We start from the raw sequence: 19,642 nt of genomic DNA on the forward strand, positions 1-19,642 counted from the left end.
CTGGGTGTTCTAACACTCAGAACTTTATGTGATGTAAAACTCCTTGTGCATAAGGAATTCCATATCATGTATATCTTAAACATTTTTATTATAAATAAAGAAGACAACTTACCTACTGGTCATCAATTCACCTCAAATCATATTCGTTCAAGAATTGACTTGGTTCTTATATTAGATTCTTATTACATTATCATTGTTTAGAGCCAAGCGAAAATCGAGACCACTGGCCAAATCCTGATATTCTAAGTCTTTATTAATTTTCCTGTGAAGTTGCTGCATCTTTTTCTTGAGTGTATTTTTTTTGGTTTGCCAACCCTAGTTTTCAAGGCTCTTTGTTTTGATTAATTCGATGTTCGATTTGGGTCGCACACCTAGCTGTGGTAGGTGAGTCTTCCAGTAGAGATTTTTTGCATCCACAAAGTTTTGATATCGAAACCTTGCTTAAGAGGACCAAGCTGCTTACCACTTGGACAATCTCATTGATTTTTTCTTTTATTGTATTAAATTACCTAAAATCAGTAGTCTAAGATTCCGAACCCGACAGGCAAATCAACATCTCCTATGCTTGAACAAATCAGATGACCCGGTGTTTTTTTTAAAAAGGATTTCACTCTTCTGGTAATTACACATAAACTTTGTCATCTTATTATTATTTGTACCACGCGGTTTGGTTTGACGCGTATAACACCTTGAAAATTGAACAATTAAGACTTTTCCTCCTTAATCAGCATTCAAGATATTTGTTTCCAGGAAAAAAAAATCAGGATTTTTCTTCCTCAAACAAGAAATGAAACCTTAATTTAGGTGATAGATTTAATTTCCTGACCGTTGGTGAAGGTTCTATGCATTAAATGTGCATAACTGTCAAGTCAATCATTTTGGTTCGTAGAAGAATATTGATCTCGACTGAAATCTCAGTTATCGGAAATGCGTATGACTGAAGCAATTTTGATATAAAAAAAGCATGGAATTAGTGATTTCAAATCAAAACACAAAGCTCTCTAGTTATAGTACTACTCTTTAATGGTGAAATTAAAGTTTCTTCTTTCCTTCCTCTTCTTAATCTTTTATTCCTGCTTCTTCAGGAAAAACGTCATTGCGCAAAATGGAAGTGTGAATTCAACAGCGTTATTTCATGTTGGAGTTGTTCTTGACTTATCATCCAACATCGGGAAAATTGCAGAGAGCAGCATCTATATGGCTGTATCTGATTTTTATGACATCAATGCAAATTATACAACAAGACTTATGCTTCACACCATGGATTCCAAAAATGAAGTTGTAGCTGCAACATCCTCAGGTACTTCACTTACCCAATTTATTACCAGCTGGGTTTTCTCAGTTTCTCTCCATTGGTTCTTTGCTTAACTTGTGTGAAACTTGGTTTCTTTCTCTTATGACTATGTACTCAGAAAATAATAATATCTATGAGGTGGCAGTCTTATTGTCCCAGACTAGCTTCCAGTGCTTCTTCTATGCAGCTGCACAGTCTGAACCTTAGTTTTACTCCTTGTCTTTGAATACATGATATTCAAAGTTTTCATTTTTTTCCAATGATGAGAGAAAGTATACGTTTTCTCTGATTCAGTAGTAAAAGTAGGACCTCAGGAAGATACTAAAATAATGGTAAACTGGGGATTTTCTAACATATAAATCCTAGATTAATACATAACCATCTGAAAGAAGACAAGAACCATGCCTTCACAGAGAAAGAAATTTCAAGAAACCTTTACCTGGTTTAGAGTTGGAGGGTGCATCCGTTTGGGGGATTAAAAAGTTTTTATGGGAACTTCTATTTGAGAGACGAATATATAATTTTTGTTAATCAAGAGAGAGAGACTGATACAATAAGACAAGTTAAAGCCCTACTTTAAGAAAAACATCAAAAAATAATTCAGCCTTCTGCCTAAAAAGCCATCCGATCCTCACAGTTGGACGAAAAGAAGCCCCTTCTAGGGAAAAATTAGGATGTCAGGATGGGATGATGGGGGGCCAGCCTGCCTAGGTGGAGAGGCATTTGGATTCCCAAACAATGGTCCCAGCCTCAAAACAGGTCATCTTAGTGAAGTCAAAACTTTTAGTCTACATAGAACAACTCCACACAAACAATTATAATTTGTTTTATCAAACAGGCGCAATTTGTGTGCAAGGTGGAAGGTGATGGATGGGACTGATGGCCGGGACATGCTGCCTTGGTGGTGCAGGATTTTTAATTATAATAAAAATAAAGGTGTCATTTTCTTGGATTTATTAAGTGCACAAAACATGCCTTATCTTTTGGTGAAGTCAAATTTTATTTAGTCCCCTACATCAGAAATCGAACTCCAAGTTAACAAACATTGCCTATTAACTTTGATTTATAATAATAAGACACGCTAATATGTGTGAAGTTAGTGGTGTATGAGTGAGGATGTTGTATTGTCCAAGCTCTCCAACTCACCATGCTCCTTTTTGTTGCATTATTTTTAATTAGTTCACACTTCACACTTCACCACGCGAGATTAGATTTGAACGTGGACACACACTGCTTCAAGCGAGATTAGATTTGAACGTGGACACATAGTATCCCTATAAAGGGGTGCACCTATAAGAACAGAGTCATGACCTATTCAATACGGGTACCTCAATGCCTATAAATACCCTTTAGCTTTACAACAGTGAGAGACAAAAAATCCAAAATTTTTTATGTTCTCACGTTAGTGCTTTGCAAAATTGGGGGAAAACAACATCGAGTTGGGCTTCTTTGTATCTAGGAAGACTATTTGCTAGTACCCTATAGCAGCTTCTATGGGTGCGAATTATGTCTTAAGGATAATGACTACAGTAGCGCACCTAGAAGTTCCAGCTTTCTAACTGTGTTATCTCTCTTGCTCTTGATACTTCATTCGTTTACAATTCACTGACTAATTTTTATAACTACAGCTTTATACTTGATGAAAGACGTAGCAGTACAAGCAATCATAGGGCCACAACAATCAACTCAAGCTTCATTTGTAATTGATCTTGGAGAAAAAGCTCAAGTGCCAGTCGTGTCTTTCTCAGCAACAAATCCTTCTCTTTCACCCCTTAAGAGTCCTTATTTTATAAGGACAGCTATTAATGAGTCAACTCAAGTTAAAGCCATTGCTAGCATTATCCAAACCTTTGAATGGAAGGAAGTGGTTCTGATATTTGAAGATACCGATTATGGAAATGGGGCTATACCCTATTTCATTGATGCCTTCCAAGAGATTGACGTACATGTGCCATATAGGAGTATCATTCCTCTTGATGCGACTAATGAACAAATATTAGAAGAGCTCAGTACGTTGAAAACCATGCAAACTAGGGTTTTCATTGTCCACATGTCTTCTTCTGTTGGATCTCAGCTTTTCATTAATGCGGACGATGCAGGAATGATGAGCCAAGGTTATGCTTGGATTGTGACTGATGGGTTATCAAGTTTAATGTCTCACATGGATTCCAAGGCTATTGATTCAATGGAAGGTGTATTGGGTGTAAGACCATATGTTCCAAAGTCGAAGGAGCTTGAAGAATTCAAAGTCAGATGGAAAAGAAAGTTTTACTCATCAAGCAAGTCATATAGAGAAATATCCGAGCCAGGTCTCTATGGTTCATGGGCATATGATACAGTTTGGGCACTAGCTATGGCAGTAGAGAGACTTGGAACATTGGATCCTCAGTTCCTGAGTGTGAACAACACCGACAATTTAACTGATATTTCAAGTCTTGGATACTCTCCAATAGGCCCAAGACTTCTCCAGAATATCTTGAGCACTAGTTTTAAAGGCCTGAGTGGTGATTTCCGTTTGGTTAATGGAGAGTTGGAATCTTCTACCTTCGAAATTTTCAACATGATTAGTGAAATAGAGAGAGTTATTGGGTACTGGAAACCTACTGGTGGCATTTCAAGGCAGTTAAACAACACAAATAGGCCAACAAATTCGTCTTTTATGAGCAATCTCAAAGCTATTATTTGGCCAGGGGAATCAACAACGCCGCCAAAGGGTTGGGATATATCTACAAATGATAATAAGAGCTTGAAAATTTTGGTGCCAAATAAGAGTGGCTTCAAACAATTTGTGAGCATTGATAGTAACACAAATAATGCCACAGGGTTTAGTGTAGAAGTGTTTCGTAACATAACAAGTAGGCTACCCTTTGGTCTCTCCTATGACTTTAAAAGTTTCCCTGGAGACTATGATGGTCTTATTTGTGAAGTTAACTCTAAGGTGAGTAAGAGATATTAATCTGATTTTCTATTATCTTCCTCTGTGAATACTAATTAATTGATGTATTTTCGTTAATGATGAAAACAAAACAGCACTACGATGCAGCAGTAGGGGATATATCGATTTTGGCAAATCGAGCTCGTGATGCAGACTTCACCATGCCTTACACAGACTCTGGGGTGGTAATGGTGGTGCCAGTGAAAGATAATTTGGTGAAAGAGTTCTGGATGTTTGTGAAGCCTTTAAGCCTGGGTCTTTGGCTGGTAACAATTGCAGGTTTCATCTACATAGGGCTTGTGGTGTGGATTCTTGAACATCCTTCAAATACTGAGCTTGGGATCACACGTGGCGAACGACTTCTAGCAAGCCTCTGGTACTCGTTCTTAACGCTCGTTTTTTCCCAGAGTAAGTTTATACACCCACTACCTTTCCCCTATTTTCTCATTTATTTGCAGCAACAAAGCATGAAGTTTCTTCAATGGTTGCAGGAGAGAGGATTCAGAACAACTTAACAAAAGTTGTATTGGGCACATGGATTTTCTTTATTCTGATATTAACACAAAGTTACACAGCTAGTCTGTCCTCCACCTTAACAACCCGGCAGTTGCGGCCAACAATCACAGGCATTGATGACATAATTAAATATGGATATTCTGTGGGAGTACAAGAAGGGTCGTTTGTTAAAAATTTCCTGAAAACTCGCTGGAAATTGGGCGATTCCCAGCTCAAGATTTATTCCACTCCAGAGGCATATCATGATGCTTTGTCCAATGGAACAGACAAGGGAGGAGTTGCAGCCATTTTTGATGAACTCCCTTATATCCAAGTCTTTCTCAATATGTATCCTAATAAATACATCGTGGTTGGTCGCACCTACTCGTCTGAAGGATTTGGCTTTGTAAGTCCCTCTCGTTCATCTCAAATTTTTATTTTTTTGCATCAAAACTGTAAGTTGTGATATATTTCTTATGGATTTCTTCCAGGTCTTCCCTAAAGGCTCTCCTTTAGTCCCTTACTTGTCATCGGCAATCTTAAATATTACTGACGATGGGACTTTGGACGAAATAAAGAAAGGGTGGTTAGAAGACCGTACAAATTGCAGCAGTGAAAATTCTTCTTCGGTATCAACCCACCAGCTTACCTTGAGAAGCTTCGGAGGTCTCTTCCTCATCATAGGAGTCGTTTCAGGCCTTTCTCTGTTACTACACTTATTACTGTTCGTGTATGGTAGAAATACCAGCATATCTCTCCAATCATCTTGGCAACGCACTAAACATGGGATCAGTTATATAACAAATGCTCTCGGGGGGAGGTACCATGTAAGCAAATTTGTATCCACAGAAAACCCACCTAGGGATGATGCTGACACAGAAGGCATTGTTGAAGTGGAACTCTTGGAACTTGAGCATAGGGGTGCTGAGACTAGGGAAGAAGACAATATTGAACCTCAAGGCATAGTTGGAAGACTCTCAAATCAGCATACAAGGAGGTCCATGCGATCCTCTAGATCGTTCCCAAGGGCAATGTCTTACAATTGCTAACATTAATTCTGTCCACCATTTATTGACCGAATGTGTATCTTGTTCCCTCTTTGTAGGATCATATCCGATGTAGCTTCCTAGTTGTTCACAATCAGATCTTTCCTTGTACACTTCAGTCCAGGGTTCATCAGTCTTGTATTTCTTTTTTCCACTAGAAATAAAAAAATTTCATAGACACCCCTAGGGGTGTCAACGGTGCGGTTTCAAGCCAGTTTCGGTTTGGTGCGGTTTGGGTTCGGGCTAACTATTAGTTTGAGCTAACTATTTAGATTCGGGTTGACTAACGGTTTATAGTGTGTAAGAAAATAAACAGAATAAACAATTGAGCATCCTACAACAAAAGCGAAAATTATATAGAAAGCAAAGTTGCTATTCGTCAATTTCCATTAAAAAAAAAAAAACCCACCCATTCTATGGAAATCAAGAACGTAGATATTAAGTAGTAAAATGACTATTTTGGTTAACCTTTGCAATTGCAATAAACCCTACTTAATGAAGTTTTTTTCTCTTACCAAAAAAAAAAAAATTTGGCTATTTGATCTTTGAATTCATGCTTAATTTTTTTAATTGTCTATATCAACTGCATAATGGTAATATAATTATTCAAATATTATTTAATATAAAATTACAAAACAGGTTGTAAATGAGTTATAACGGGTTGCGATTCGGTTTCGGGCTAGTGCGGGCTCCACAACCCTCAGCCTAATTACGGACCATTAAGGTTCGGTTTGGGCTGGTTCGGGCTATAACGGGCCGGTTCAGTTCGATTTGACGGTTCGGACTATAAATTGACACCCCTAGACACCCCCAAAAAGTTTATCTTAATGCCCACATCCCCTGAGAATACAAAACAATAATACATTCCACTATGGGAAATTTTCAGTCATCCCTTGAATTATATATTCCCTAATATTAATATCACCCCCTAAGTTGTCTCCTAATATTAGTGTCATCCCTTGAGGTACCCAAAACCGCTAGGTTCATGAAAACAAAAGGAAGAGAATCTCCTTTTTGTTTCGTTTTTCCTTCTGTTGTGGGAAGATGATGAACCACAACAGTTCAAACGTAATGCATCAATTAGGTCAAACTGAGAGACTTATTGAATGCACAATTTATCTCACTGTTTTTGCCTTTTCCATGCGAATAACTGAGGAGGAATATCACGTTTGACTAATAATCCCTAGAAATAATTGACCAATATTGGCTTGTTTTACATCAGATTAATGGGCTGCCTTGGTTCGCTTGATTATCCAACTCGACCAATATTGGCCTGTTTTACATCAGATTGATGTGCCTTGGTTCTCTTGATTACCCAACTTGACCAATAATAGTAATTTTTGTCTAAACAAAACTATGTGTAAGTCAAGGCTTGTTTCCATTTTCTGGTATTATGAAATCTAGAACATGGTTTCTTTTAGTGGTTGATTCTTTTGGTTGACTAAAAACATATTCAGTTTTATATGTATGCCTATTAGAACACTTACATAAAAGACCCAAATAAAATACTAAAGCCATGAAAATTGAAATAGGGGGCCCATCTTGTTTGGGTTGCTATTTATTCTATGTTTCTATTGTAAGTATACAAAAAAATGGATTCGATTAAAGTGAACAAATGATTGCTTTATCATTGTCGAAATCCATGAAGAAACTACTACTTACTCTCTTCTGTCAAGAATATCTTTTTTAAGAAAAAAAAAGGGAGGAGAAGACAGAGAACACCTGAATGGAGATATGCATTCAATTAACCTGACCAAATTAAAAACCTTCATTGGGTCTAAAATCAATACAAGAAAAAGAGTCTAAATTTGTTCTATAAAACACTAATGTGTTTTTGATTTAGTCTCATGATGCTTGTGTCGTTGATTCTTGGTCTTGTAAATAAAAGGACATGTCTGTAAGTTTTTTGTTTCATATCAAGTGATTCATATCAATTTTAAATTTTGTGGATTCTGATAGAGTAAATAATATTGACAAAGAGTATTTTAATTATAAAAGCTACAAGAACAAACTTGAAGGGTATGTCATGAAAGGTTTCGAATATAAAGACTACAAATTAATTTAGTCTTTTATGATCTTAACACCTAAATATAGGACCAAAATTTGACAAGGTTGGTTCCCTCTGATGTGATGATCGTGTCTAACGAGAACTCTTCTCTTGATCTTTCTCTCTCTCAAAGTGATCCTTTTCAACTTCAAAAAATTTTAGATAAAGGCAAGAGTTCGATGTTGGTTGGTAATCTTTCAAAGAACGTAGTTACCTCTATTGGTCCCACGACTAACCAACTTCCACCTAATTCGGCCACTAAGGATATTGGCTCTTTTGAACGGTTTGAAAAGCTTCATGAGAGGCCTTGTGGGGCCCTGCTGAATTCGGTTAGAGTGGAAGACTCTTCTACATAATAGAATTCGGTTTATGTGGAAGACTTTTCTACGCAACAAAATTCGATTAGATTGGAAGAAACTGCATTGGACGTGAAATCTAGTTTGGAGCTTCAAGTGGGGTCATGCGGGGCCCAACGAGAATTTGAATAATTTTGAAGCGACTTCTTTGGCCGTGGACTCTAGTTTTGAAATTCAAAATTCCTTAGATGCGGCAAAGTGTTTTAATCCAATTGGTAAACTTCCTTTGGGGAGTTCACTAGTGGGACCTACAAATAAGCTCGAAAGTGGTTTGGCCACTCCTTTTGAATTTCAAAAAATACTTGTTGCAGGTAAGAGTTCTATGCAAATTGGAAACCCTTCTTTGGAGTGTTCATTGGTGGGACCTGAAGTTGCAAATATTATTAGAAGTTCAGCCATTGAAGGAACTACGGAGGATGATTTGGACTATTGTGGGGCCGATCAGAATTCGGCCAGGCTGAAGAGTTCGGCCAATAATGAAACTTTGCAATTGAAAGTAGTTCTTCCACTTTCGTCTTCGTCTATATCAGTGCGGGCTGAAGGTTCTCCTCGTCGGAAACCTGGTCGTCCGAAGAAGAAGGCTCACGCAGTGAAGAAAGTAGTAACAAATAAAAAGGTTTCTATAGCAGAGGAATTCAAGAAGGTAGATGCAGCTTTAGCGAAAGTAGCCACAGTGCATCAGAGCCTCCCATTGGGAGAGGATAGTGCTGCTATGTAACTATTGTTATGAAGCTTTTCTTAAAGATCTTGATTTGGATGCATCTAGACGTCCTACATTTCGTTTCTGATGACTTAGTTGTTGTCAATTATGAGTAGGAACCAGTGAGAAAATGTGTATTGGGGGCAACTGTTGTTGCGGGTGAGCAAGGTAGGTACTAATTGCTGTATTTCTTTTCTTTTTCTTATTTTCGTTATAAAATGACCCTTTTAGCGAAAAAAAGCACCAAAATTTGACGAAATAAATAAAAAGCTTTGGGTTTCAAACTAATAACGACTCTGATAAATACCTTTACTATAAACATTTTTTTTGAAATAAGATTGTAATTATATGCTTGTTTCTACATGACATGTTGACTCTTGGTTCTGATTACTTGATAGTGAGTAATGTTAAAGAAATCTTAATAAAAGAATCGGTCCTGAAGAAGGTGTTGTAGACACTATTCTTAGTATGATAGTAAGTTTCACTAAGAAAAGAGAGAAACTACTTTTCTAGATGAGGATACAGTGAATATATTCCAGATGAGACACCATATGACTTAAAACATGCTCAAACCCAAAATGTGAGCTATGAATTAGTTAGATTATTCTAAACTTATTAGTAGTCTCTTATACGCAATAAGTTGCATTAAGCCAGACATAGCCTATATAGTAGACATGTAACAACCCCAGTTTTTCTAACCCAGAATACGTATTGCAGATCCGAGAACCCGAAAGTCTAGTCAAATTAATTTTGTGGAGTGTCCAGATAGAAGTCCATGATCCATATCCAGAACCCATGAATCTGGATTCTCTTGTTGAAGAACCTGCCTTATTGGGAAATTGGATCTCTGGTAGAAGGCAAGTGGTGTTTGGAGATGTCCGGAATGAAGATAAGACCTCCCCCATGTGTTGTTTAGGGCTAGGTTGTGTGTGGGTTTCAACCCCCTGAGCAAAGCACCCTTGTATAGCAATATACTTGGGGGCGGTTGCTAGTGGCGGTTGATTAAACCAAGCGACCACCTTCAGCGACCGCCCGGTTCTGCTTGCGGGAAAATGCCCTATTTTGCTCCTATTCGTTATAAATAGCATCCCTCACCCTATTAACGCATTATTATGTTCGGGATTGCTATTTTGGGCAATTAGGCGGCAGTGGAAACGTGTGGGAAGGTGGGCGAAGTGATGTTAATGATATGGAACCTTTTCTCTTCTATTCTTGGTGATTCTGGTTAAGGTAATGAATCTCCATCTGCTATTCTATTCTTTTTAACCTCTAATTGATATGAACCCATCCCCATTTTGGTTAGTGGTTACCCAATTGATTAGTTGTATCTCCCTTTTCAATGTTCTTGATGAGATCCTGTCCAGAAACCAATCCCCGCATTTGTTTAATGGATGGATCTCATCAAGGGGAATGATTTGGATAATAAATCTTTCTTAATTTTAGGGTTTCTTGTTACCCCTTTGTTCTAGAACTTTTAAGATTGAAATTCGGACTAAGATCATCCCAAAAATGGATTGAAATCGGATGATAAAAAGTCTGATTTTCGGAGTTGGAAACTGCCTGAAATAGGGGCGGTCGCTTGTGGAGGTCGCTTAACCTAAGCAACTGCCACAAGCAACCGGCTGGTTTCCAGTGACTGTGTATGTTTGATTTTTGAATTGTTTTGACTCTTGACTCTAATACATTCTTGTAACCCTATGCCTAGGTGTTCTCTGTTTCAAATAAAAGTCTTATAATAGTTTTTGGATTGCAAGTTAGAAGACTTCTACTAAATTACAAGTAAGGACATGCATTCTTATTTATATGCAATTACATATACATGATGATTCAGTTGGTCTTATGCGGGAGTAGTGGGGAGTTCGTTGTTGCCTGAGATCGATTCCCTCCCTTCTCCTATACAAGCGGGTAAGTTTCGCAGGATTGTAATCCCGCAACAAGAATACGAGCTGCAACGAAATCAGTTCCGTTTTTCGTTGATTGGGCGAGCTAATTTTCGCATCACTACCATGGATGAATTGCGAGAGCTAGCTAGGGGTGCTTGGAAATTGTCTCAAGGGGTGATCTTACATTCATTGGGGAAAGGGTTTGTCATCTTTCAGTTTCATAGTGAGGGCGATATGACTGAGGTGTGGCGCAGAGGTTTTTGGAATGTTGGAAAGCAATACATTCGTTTTCAACGATGGAGGCCGGATTTTAATATCCACTCTCCTCAACCAGCAGGTTAGTTGGTGTGGGTTCGTTTCCCTGATTTACCTCTTGAGTATTGGCATGAGAAAGTGCTTCTTTCTACAACAAAATTTGTTGGGAGACCTGTTTCTCTTGATAGACGAACTCGTCTTGGTTCTATTGGTCATTATGCTCGAATTTTGGTTGAATTGGAGGTCGATGTTGTTCGAGTGAATGAGGTTCAGATTGAGCGCCTTGAACTAGGAACTCTTCGAGTTTTTAGTTTTCTTCGAAGGTAATTTTTGAGGATGATATTCTGCGGTGCTCACGGTGTAATCGAGAAGGCCACCGGGTCTTCATTGTAGGTTTGCTTCAAACGATTCCGTGGATGGTTTGCGGGTTCAGCCCTCTATCGTTCCTGCGCGGAAAACCTCCAAGTGAGAAAATCCTATTGTGGATGGGATTCCTACTGATGGTGTGAGAGTGCAGACTCCAAGCTCACTCCAACATCAGATTCGTGTGGCTCTAGAGGTGGCGGGTTTTGAGGACTCTATTTCATCCAATGAGGGTGCAGCAAATTCAATTTCAAAGTTCAATTCAAATTTCAAATCTACAAGGTTGGTTCCCTCTGATGTGGTGATCGCGTCTAGCGAGAACTCTTCTCTTGATCTTTCTCTCTCTCAAAGTGATCCTTTTCAACTTCAAAAAATTTTAGATAAAGGAAGAGTTCGATGTTGGTTGGTAATCTTTCAAAGAACGTAGTTACCTCTGTTGGTCCCACGACTAACCAACTTCCACCTAATTCGGCCACTAAGGATATTGGCTCTTTTGAACGGTTTGAAAAGCTTCATGAGAGGCCTTGTGGGGCCCTGCTGAATTCGGTTAGAGTGGAAGACTCTTCTACTAAATAGTATTCGGTTTATGTGGAAGACTTTTCTACGCAACAAAATTCGATTAGATTGGAAGAAGCTGCATTGGACGTGAACTCTAGTTTGGAGCTTCAAGTGGGGTCATGCGGGGCCCAACAGAATTTGAATAATTTTGAAGCGAGCTTCTTTGGCCGTGGACTCTAGTTTTGAAATTCAAAATTCCTTAGATGCGGAAAAGTGTTTTAATCCAATTGGTAAACTTCCTTTGGGGAGTTCACTAGTGGGACCTACAGATAAGCTCGAAAGTGGTTCGGCCACTCCTTTTGAATTTCAAAAAATACTTATTGTAGGTAAGAGTTCTATGCAAATTGGAAACCCTTATTTGGAGTGTTCATTGGTGGGACCTGAAGTTGCAAATATTATTAGAAGTTCAACCATTGAAGGAACTACGGAGGATGATTTGGACTATTGTGGGGCCGATCAGAATTCGGCCAGGCTGAAGAGTTCGGCCAATAATGAAACTTTGCAATTGAAAGTAGTTCTTCCACTTTCGTCTTCGTCTATATCAGTGCGGGTTGAAGGTTCTCCTCGTCGGAAACCTGGTCGTCCGAAGAAGAAGGCTCACACAGTGAAGAAAGTAGTAACAAGTAAAAAGGTTTTTATAGCAGAGGAATTCAAGAAGGTAGATGCAGCTTTAGTGAAAGTATCCACAGTGCATCAGAGCCTCCCATTGGGAGAGGATAGTGCTGCTATGTAACTATTGTTATGAAGCTTTTCTTAAAGATCTTGATTTGGATGCATCTAGACATCCTACATTTCGTTTCTGATTACTTAGTTGTTGTCAATTATGAGTAGGAACCAGTGAGGAAGGGTGTATTGGGGGCAACTGTTGTTGCGGGTGAGCAAGGTAGGTACTAATTGTTGTATTTCTTTTCTTTTTCTTATTTTCGTTATAAAATGACCCTTTTAGCGAAAAATGATTCAGTTGGTCTATTTATTATTCTTTGATCATGTAACTTGCTGTAATTGTATAAAGCATGTGAATCTTATTGTACACTTGCTGTTTGTGGTGTTCCTTGATGTACTTCATCTTTTATGATATTGCACAACTGTTCATGATATGATAAAGAGTGATGTAGTGTAGTTGTGATGGAAGGGGTATTCCATTGGGATATCTTGGCTGGAGATATCAGAGGGTTGTGGTATGGGACACATGCTCACTGATGCCTCTAGCACTATCATGATTACTTGATGACACACCTAGGAGAGTTTAGAATTGCATGGCTAGGTACCCCACATGCTATTACTCTTTCGGCAGGGGAATTGAAGTCGGGTGACCCGTGACAATGGTGACGTGACTATGTTTCATCCTACAGTGGTAACCAGTCTTGTGCCGAGATTCATTGGTCCACTATTGGTCATGCAATGGTAGGGTTGCATATGTTAGGGTTGGGCTCATGGACGTCCAAGGAATGGACCAGGTGTCGTGAGGAGTCATGAAAGCATCCGCCCCAACAATATGTGGATGACCATAGGGTTAAGGAGTGGAGTCCAACAGCGGTACCCAGTCCGTGAGGGTTCTCACTCCTAGGTTTCGAAGGATACTGAACCGAGTTGGTTGGTGCCATAAGGGAAGTATCTGGACTTTATATAGTATGTTACCATTATGACTTGCATTGGATTAGAAACCCCAACATGCGCCAGTACTCATTGCCAATGGTTGTGGTGAGAAAGTGTTGACTTAACCCCTGACCATGGTTTGAGAGCAGTGTGGACTTACCCCTTTGCCCGGGATCCCTGAGAGGTAACCGGTCCTTGCCGGATCGAGTGACTAGACCTACCCAAAGGAGGGCTGGTGTATATCTTAAAGCATGTCAGCTCTTAGAGACTTGCATAGTTAGATCTTAGTAGCATTCATATTTCTGCATATCATCCATATCATTTCATGTATGCATTCATGGATTGTATTGACATATATATGAGAATTGTCTGTTCCTTACTGAGTTCGTCAGAACTCATTCCTTTCATTGTATATATTATATGAGTTGTACAGATGATGGCACAACGTCGGAAGTTGGAGATGATTCGTATGAAAGAGCCTTCTCGTATGAAGCTAACGTGGCACGAGGCAGTGGTACATGAACGTGCAGAGCATGAAGCCTCCTGAAGATGCTTGTGTGCACTTTTAGCACCATTGATGGCCAACTGAGGCAGATTGCCAGGATTTTGATGATCGTATGGAGAAAGATTGGAGGACATCTTTACTTGCTAATTTAGAAAACTAGTTTTAAAATTAGAAAAGAAAACCAGAGAGAGGATTATTTACTTTATTTATTTTGCTTCCATTGAACTTGATATTACATTTGATTCTTGATTCTTTCCTTTGATTCTTTCTTGGATATTTATTGGAGTATTTGGACTTCTGTAACCTTTTTATTAATTATTGCATTTATTTCTGCTCTTGATTGTCTATAGTTGTGTTTATTATTATTGATGGGTAACACCGTGGATCCTGTGACGGTTCACTCCCACGGGTTGTTGGGCGGATACCTAGGAGACCGGCGGGCGGGGTGTGACAAGACATGCTGAGTTGATTCACTAATAATCCTAGTAAAGAGTACTAGGTTGCCTTTACATAATTAATGAGATACCTTAAAGAATACTTTAAACTATTCTATTTTTAAATTGGACATTTTCAAATTTTGGAAAGATAATTATGATGCATCTTTTTGCTCAGAAATAGAAACAACAAATCTACTAGTAATTATTTTTATACTAGGTAAAGTAATGGCATTGAAAGGAAATCCAAGAGATGAACTTGTATTGTTTTGAATTCTATCTTTTATGGAATCATAATTATATTCTCTTGCTTCAGGAAGAGATAAGGTAGAGAGTCGATAAAAGATTTGATCATGTGTATTCCTTTGATTAATTTGAAGATTTGTTTTGTATAATAAAACAATAATAATAATAATAATAATAATAACTAATACCTCACTCTTTAATAGTAAGAGGAGACAAATTAAGCTAATGCAAGTTGTGCTAAATTACCTAATAGAATAATAAGTGATCATTTTAGTTGATGTGTGATTAAAATAGAATATGACAGATGCTCTTACAAGGGGATTAAAATACAAATCAAACATTCAAAATAATGAGGGAGATGGGGTTAAAGACCATATAGATAGATAGGTCTTAATCTAATTCTATGTTATTTTAATAATAGTAAAGTTTGAAGAAAATAACCACCAACCCATTAGGAATTGGGTTATTTTATTTCTTAATTTTAACTTCAATGAATTGAAGTAACTGGCAACCATGCCTCCTCCATTATGTGGTTACGCAAATAGATTATCTTATTTCAAATTTCATGGCTTAAGGGTTCAATTTGAAGTATTCCAGTCAAATATTACCCATCTAATATACCATGCATATAAACCACAAGAAGGGCTTTGGTCAACTAACAAACCTAGCCATTTAAGAGAAATCATATTCTAGAATCTATAAACCTCCTTTTAACACCTCTCTATCTTTTCCTTTTAACAACAGAGAGTAAAGAAAAGAAAGATATTAATAATAGTAAAGAGGATCCATCGCACTTGAGCAAGGAGTAAACACAACCAAATCGAATGGTTAATGCATGCTTCCATGCATAAAGTGCGTGCCTTGTTCGAACAAATGTGCCCAATCGTTGATGGGTTTGTTATTGCTATTTTCGGCACTTGGAGCCGGAGGTAGCATAGGAAAGAGGAGGACCTTTCGTGCTACGTGTTGCTAACAAAGCCATGGACGCCTTCTCCAAGAACTCCATCTTGGTATTGTGCTTTTTGCCCAAGTGGAGTCCTCATTCTACTTAGAAATTTCAAAGAGAATTTCTCTTCCTCTATTCATTGTTCAAGAAACGCCAACCCCACTGTTTGTCTATCGCCAAGTGCTGCTTTTGCTAGCTTCTCCTCCAACTTCCCTGCCTCTCCAGCGAAAACCAAGGAAGGGAAACTCTCAAGAATCTTCAGAATGGAATTGAGCTCCTCCTGATTTGGGTAACCAGGAATTTGAGGAGCCTTCTTGGATTTCCATCCATCGATGGTCCAATTCGACAACCGCAAAGAGCCAATCTTGGTCTTTAGGACAGGGATTTTTGTTGGCATCTGCGCAGATATCTTTGGCACAGGCATAGGTATGCAACATATGTCCCACTTTTAATCCAACGGTGCTCAAAAGATAATTAAATCGATATAGGGTTTTTCTTTGTTGAAAATTTCCGAATACCACCCCAAGAATTATGTAATTTACAGTAGCACACCCTAAAGGAAAAAATCTACTTAGCCGAAAAGCTAGTCATTGTTGTCTCCGATGATCCTAGCCATCGTTGGAGTTGCAGCGTTTCGGGTCTACCTTGACATATCTATAAAGCGTCTAATGCAGAGAAAAATATTACTCCCTTTAACCACAAAATACCGGATGCTTCAGATCAGTATTGATCGCAACGATGAAGAAACCGATAGTGAAAGTTGGAAAACGAGGAGGAAAAGAGAGAGGAAATGAAAACCCTACCAATCAAGTGAAACTGAATAACAAACCCCTAATATGTGCTCATGCATTAACTCTATTGCTGCACCTAATATATTTCATAAAACTAGATATAAATCCTAACCTTAGATATAATAATAAATAAATAAATAAATAAAAAAGCTTCAAGAATCGGATCTGCATATTGCAACATGGGACTGTGATGATAATATTGAATCATCCATCGAATCAAAGTCGGAGATAATCTGAAATATTCACATACCATTATACAACAAGGAGTTAGAAGAAGCCATTTTCCATGACAGATCTTAGAAAATAGGGTTGCTAAAACAAGGTACGTAGATGATATAGAAGAATCAAACCCGAAAGTGAGTTGAAAGATAAACTAAAGCCAACCCAACTCAGCAATGGGAATCTCCAATTTTAATTAATTTATCGGATTGTGAGAAAGGAGCAACGCTCGATTGTGAGAGAAATCGAAGTACTAGACCAAATTTTCCTTTGTTGCTTTGCAATTTTATCCCCAAAGAAATCGTGGGAACTCAAGTAATTTTTTGGGTTTAAACCCCTTTCTCTGCAACTTGGATACAACTGGGGTTTAACTAAACAGGAATATGAGATTTGGTGAAGAAAGATGGATTTTGACTGTTGGGTATTTTTCTCTTTTTTTCCTCTTCAAATTATACCAACATACGGAACATTTAAGAGAGAAAATTTTAGTCCAAAGAGTAGGAAGGTGATGGTCCATTCCCTCCTCTTTTTCTCAAGCATTCGTCTCTCTCAAGTCGAGTGTGGGATTTATGGTACCAGTTCCTTTCTTTCTAGTAATACTCAACTTAGTGTTTTCATCTCCATTTTTGGATGCAAAGGCCTTGGAGAGCTAATAAGATCTCCGCATTGGGAGGGGGCTAGGGTTTTCTTGAATTAGAATCGTTTTCTGACTCTTCCAAGATTGGCCTTGTTTTGTAAATTAATCCTAAATTAGGGGCGCGTAATTGTAAATTGCAAAAGGTTTTAAAAATTAAAATAAACAAACTTTGTTAAAACCGTTGAATTAAATGCGCGACACGTGTCGAAACCCTGTGCCTAGCGGACGATATCTGAGCAAGCGCTAACAAAAATCCCTAGGACAGCTCCATTGGATTTTTCGTCGGCTCAGCTGCATGAACAAAAGAAACAATGTGGGGCGAAAGACTATTTTCAATTTTAAAATTCAAAAGTTCGGACAGTTTTGAGTAACATAAACTTATATGAACAGGAGTCTATCACGTGTCTATCAGTTATAGTACTACTCTTTAATGGTAAATTTTTTTTTTTTTGGTAAACAGTACTTCATTCAGCAACCTAAAAAAAGTACAAATACAATTGCATGAATACACAAGATTCGAAACGAACCAAGGAGCGGAAAAAGAGCAAACTATCGTACATGCAATAGACAGGGTCATCCAGAGTAAGGGTAGGGACAAGTCCAAAATGGATCACGTCCACAAAACCCTTAGTGCAAAAACACCATACCCACACAAAGGGGGACATACGGGACATACGAGATAACACCCACAAAGGGACATACATATAACACCCACAAAGGGGGACATACATATAACACCCACAAAGGGGACATACTGACACGCCTCAAGGCGGTTACAAAACTCCTACGGTTGTAGCGATGGTAGCAGCGAAAGTGCGGAGTGGAGTTCGAGACTGCCATCCGGCTCTCGCCGTATAGGTGTAACAGCTAGCTAGCGAGAATAACTTGACCCCGGAGTTGGAATAACTTGTACCCCGAGTTGGAGTCGTTTGCGATGTGCACCGAAGAACGCTTGTCACCAAAGGAGGTCATGTAAAAAAAAATCAAAAAAAAAAACCAAAAAAAACAAACAAAAATCCGGAAGCCGAACCAGCAGATCTAAGGGAAAGAGTTATTGAAGCGGAGTTGGGGAGAGAGAAAGGAGAGACGGGAAAGAGGGAGAAAAACCGAAAAAGAGAAGAAGAGAAGAAGGATCGGAGGAGGCGGGGTAGAGCGGGAGGGAGCAGGAGCAGCGAATCGGGGGGCGGGGGGCGAGAGAGGGAGCGGAGGCGAGAGAGGAAAGGGGAGGCGAGAGGGGGCGGAACGGAACAGGGAGCAGGAATCGGGGGCGGAGAGGGCGGAACGGAAGGAGGAGCGGGGGAACGGAGCGGGGGAGAGGGGGTGGAACGGATCGGGGGAGGCGGAGAGACTACCAGTGAGCCTCTCCGCCTCGGATGGCGCAGGCGGGGTGGGCGGCTAGCAGAGCGTCACCGACGGAGAGAGGAGAGAGCGTCACCGACGGAGAAACTCCAGACTATGAGAGATATTTGGGTTCGTTAACTCAGCTTTAATGGTGAAATTGAAGTATAGTACAACTCCTTTAAGGCGAAATTAAAGTTTTTCTTTTTTTCTGCTTCTTAATCTTTTATTCCTGCTTCTTCAACAAGAACGTCGTTGCGCAAACTAGAAGTGTGAATCCAACAGAATTCTTTACTGTATGAGTTCTTGTTGACTTATCATCAAACATCGGGAGGAGATTGCAGAGAGGTGCATCTCTATGGCTGTATCCGATTTTTATGAGCCCTAATGCAAATTATACAACAAGACTTGTGCTTTGCACCATGGATTCCAAAACTGATGACGTAGCTGCAACATTCTCAGGTACTTCACTTTCCCAATTTAGTATCACCTAGGTTTTCTCAGTTTCTCTCCATCGATTCTTTGCTTAACTTGTATGAAACTTGGTTCTTTCTCTTATGACTTTTTCCTCAGAAAAAAAGAAAGAAAGAAAAAATCTATAGGGTGGGCAGTTTTATTGTCCCATGCTAGCTTCCATTCTTCTATGCAACTCCACAGGTCTGAACCTTAGTTTTACTCCTTGTCTTCGAATGCAAGATATTCAAAGTTTCCATTTTTTCAATGATGAGAGAAAATGTACGTTTTCTCTTATTCAGAAGTAAAATCAGGACCTCCGGAAGATACTAAAAAAGGGTAAATGGTCTCTCTTATGAGTATTAGTTATCCACTAGATGATCAGTTTTTCTCACAAAAAAAAAAAACAAAAAATTAGATGGATCAAGTTTTTGGAGACTGATGAACTTATTAGTGAAGTTAATACAACAAGGTAAGAGAGATATTTTAAATTTTTTTTTTTTCTTCCATTATCTTCTTATAGAAATAGTAGAATACTAACGTGT

The 19,642-nt window shown here is 38.8% G+C and overlaps 1 protein-coding gene across 1 annotated transcript; it reads left to right on the forward strand.

The window, feature by feature from the left end:
* The first annotated feature begins 1,197 nt into the window (after positions 1 to 1,197).
* LOC148998739 (glutamate receptor 2.8-like) lies at positions 1,198 to 5,773 on the forward strand. The gene is made up of 5 exons (XM_089141754.1): positions 1,198 to 1,300; positions 2,923 to 4,232; positions 4,325 to 4,637; positions 4,721 to 5,130; positions 5,216 to 5,773. Exons 1-5 carry the CDS (start codon positions 1,198 to 1,200, stop codon positions 5,771 to 5,773), a joined length of 2,694 nt encoding a protein of 897 aa, XP_088997880.1.
* The last annotated feature ends 13,869 nt before the right edge of the window (positions 5,774 to 19,642 follow it).

This window comes from Hakea prostrata, unplaced genomic scaffold (assembly GCF_041222555.1).
Source record: "Hakea prostrata isolate BN-2017 unplaced genomic scaffold, UWA_Hpros_2 contig_163, whole genome shotgun sequence".
Taxonomy (NCBI): domain Eukaryota; kingdom Viridiplantae; phylum Streptophyta; class Magnoliopsida; order Proteales; family Proteaceae; genus Hakea; species Hakea prostrata.

Excerpts from the sequence above, each read along its gene's own strand:
- LOC148998739 (XM_089141754.1), top strand. The coding sequence starts at position 1,198 with ATGGCTGTATCTGATTTTTATGACATCAATGCAAATTATACAACAAGA. Across the intron at positions 1,301-2,922 it reads TGTAGCTGCAACATCCTCAG|CTTTATACTTGATGAAAGAC; the intron begins GTACTTCACTTA and ends TTATAACTACAG. Across the intron at positions 4,638-4,720 it reads AACGCTCGTTTTTTCCCAGA|GAGAGAGGATTCAGAACAAC; the intron begins GTAAGTTTATAC and ends CAATGGTTGCAG.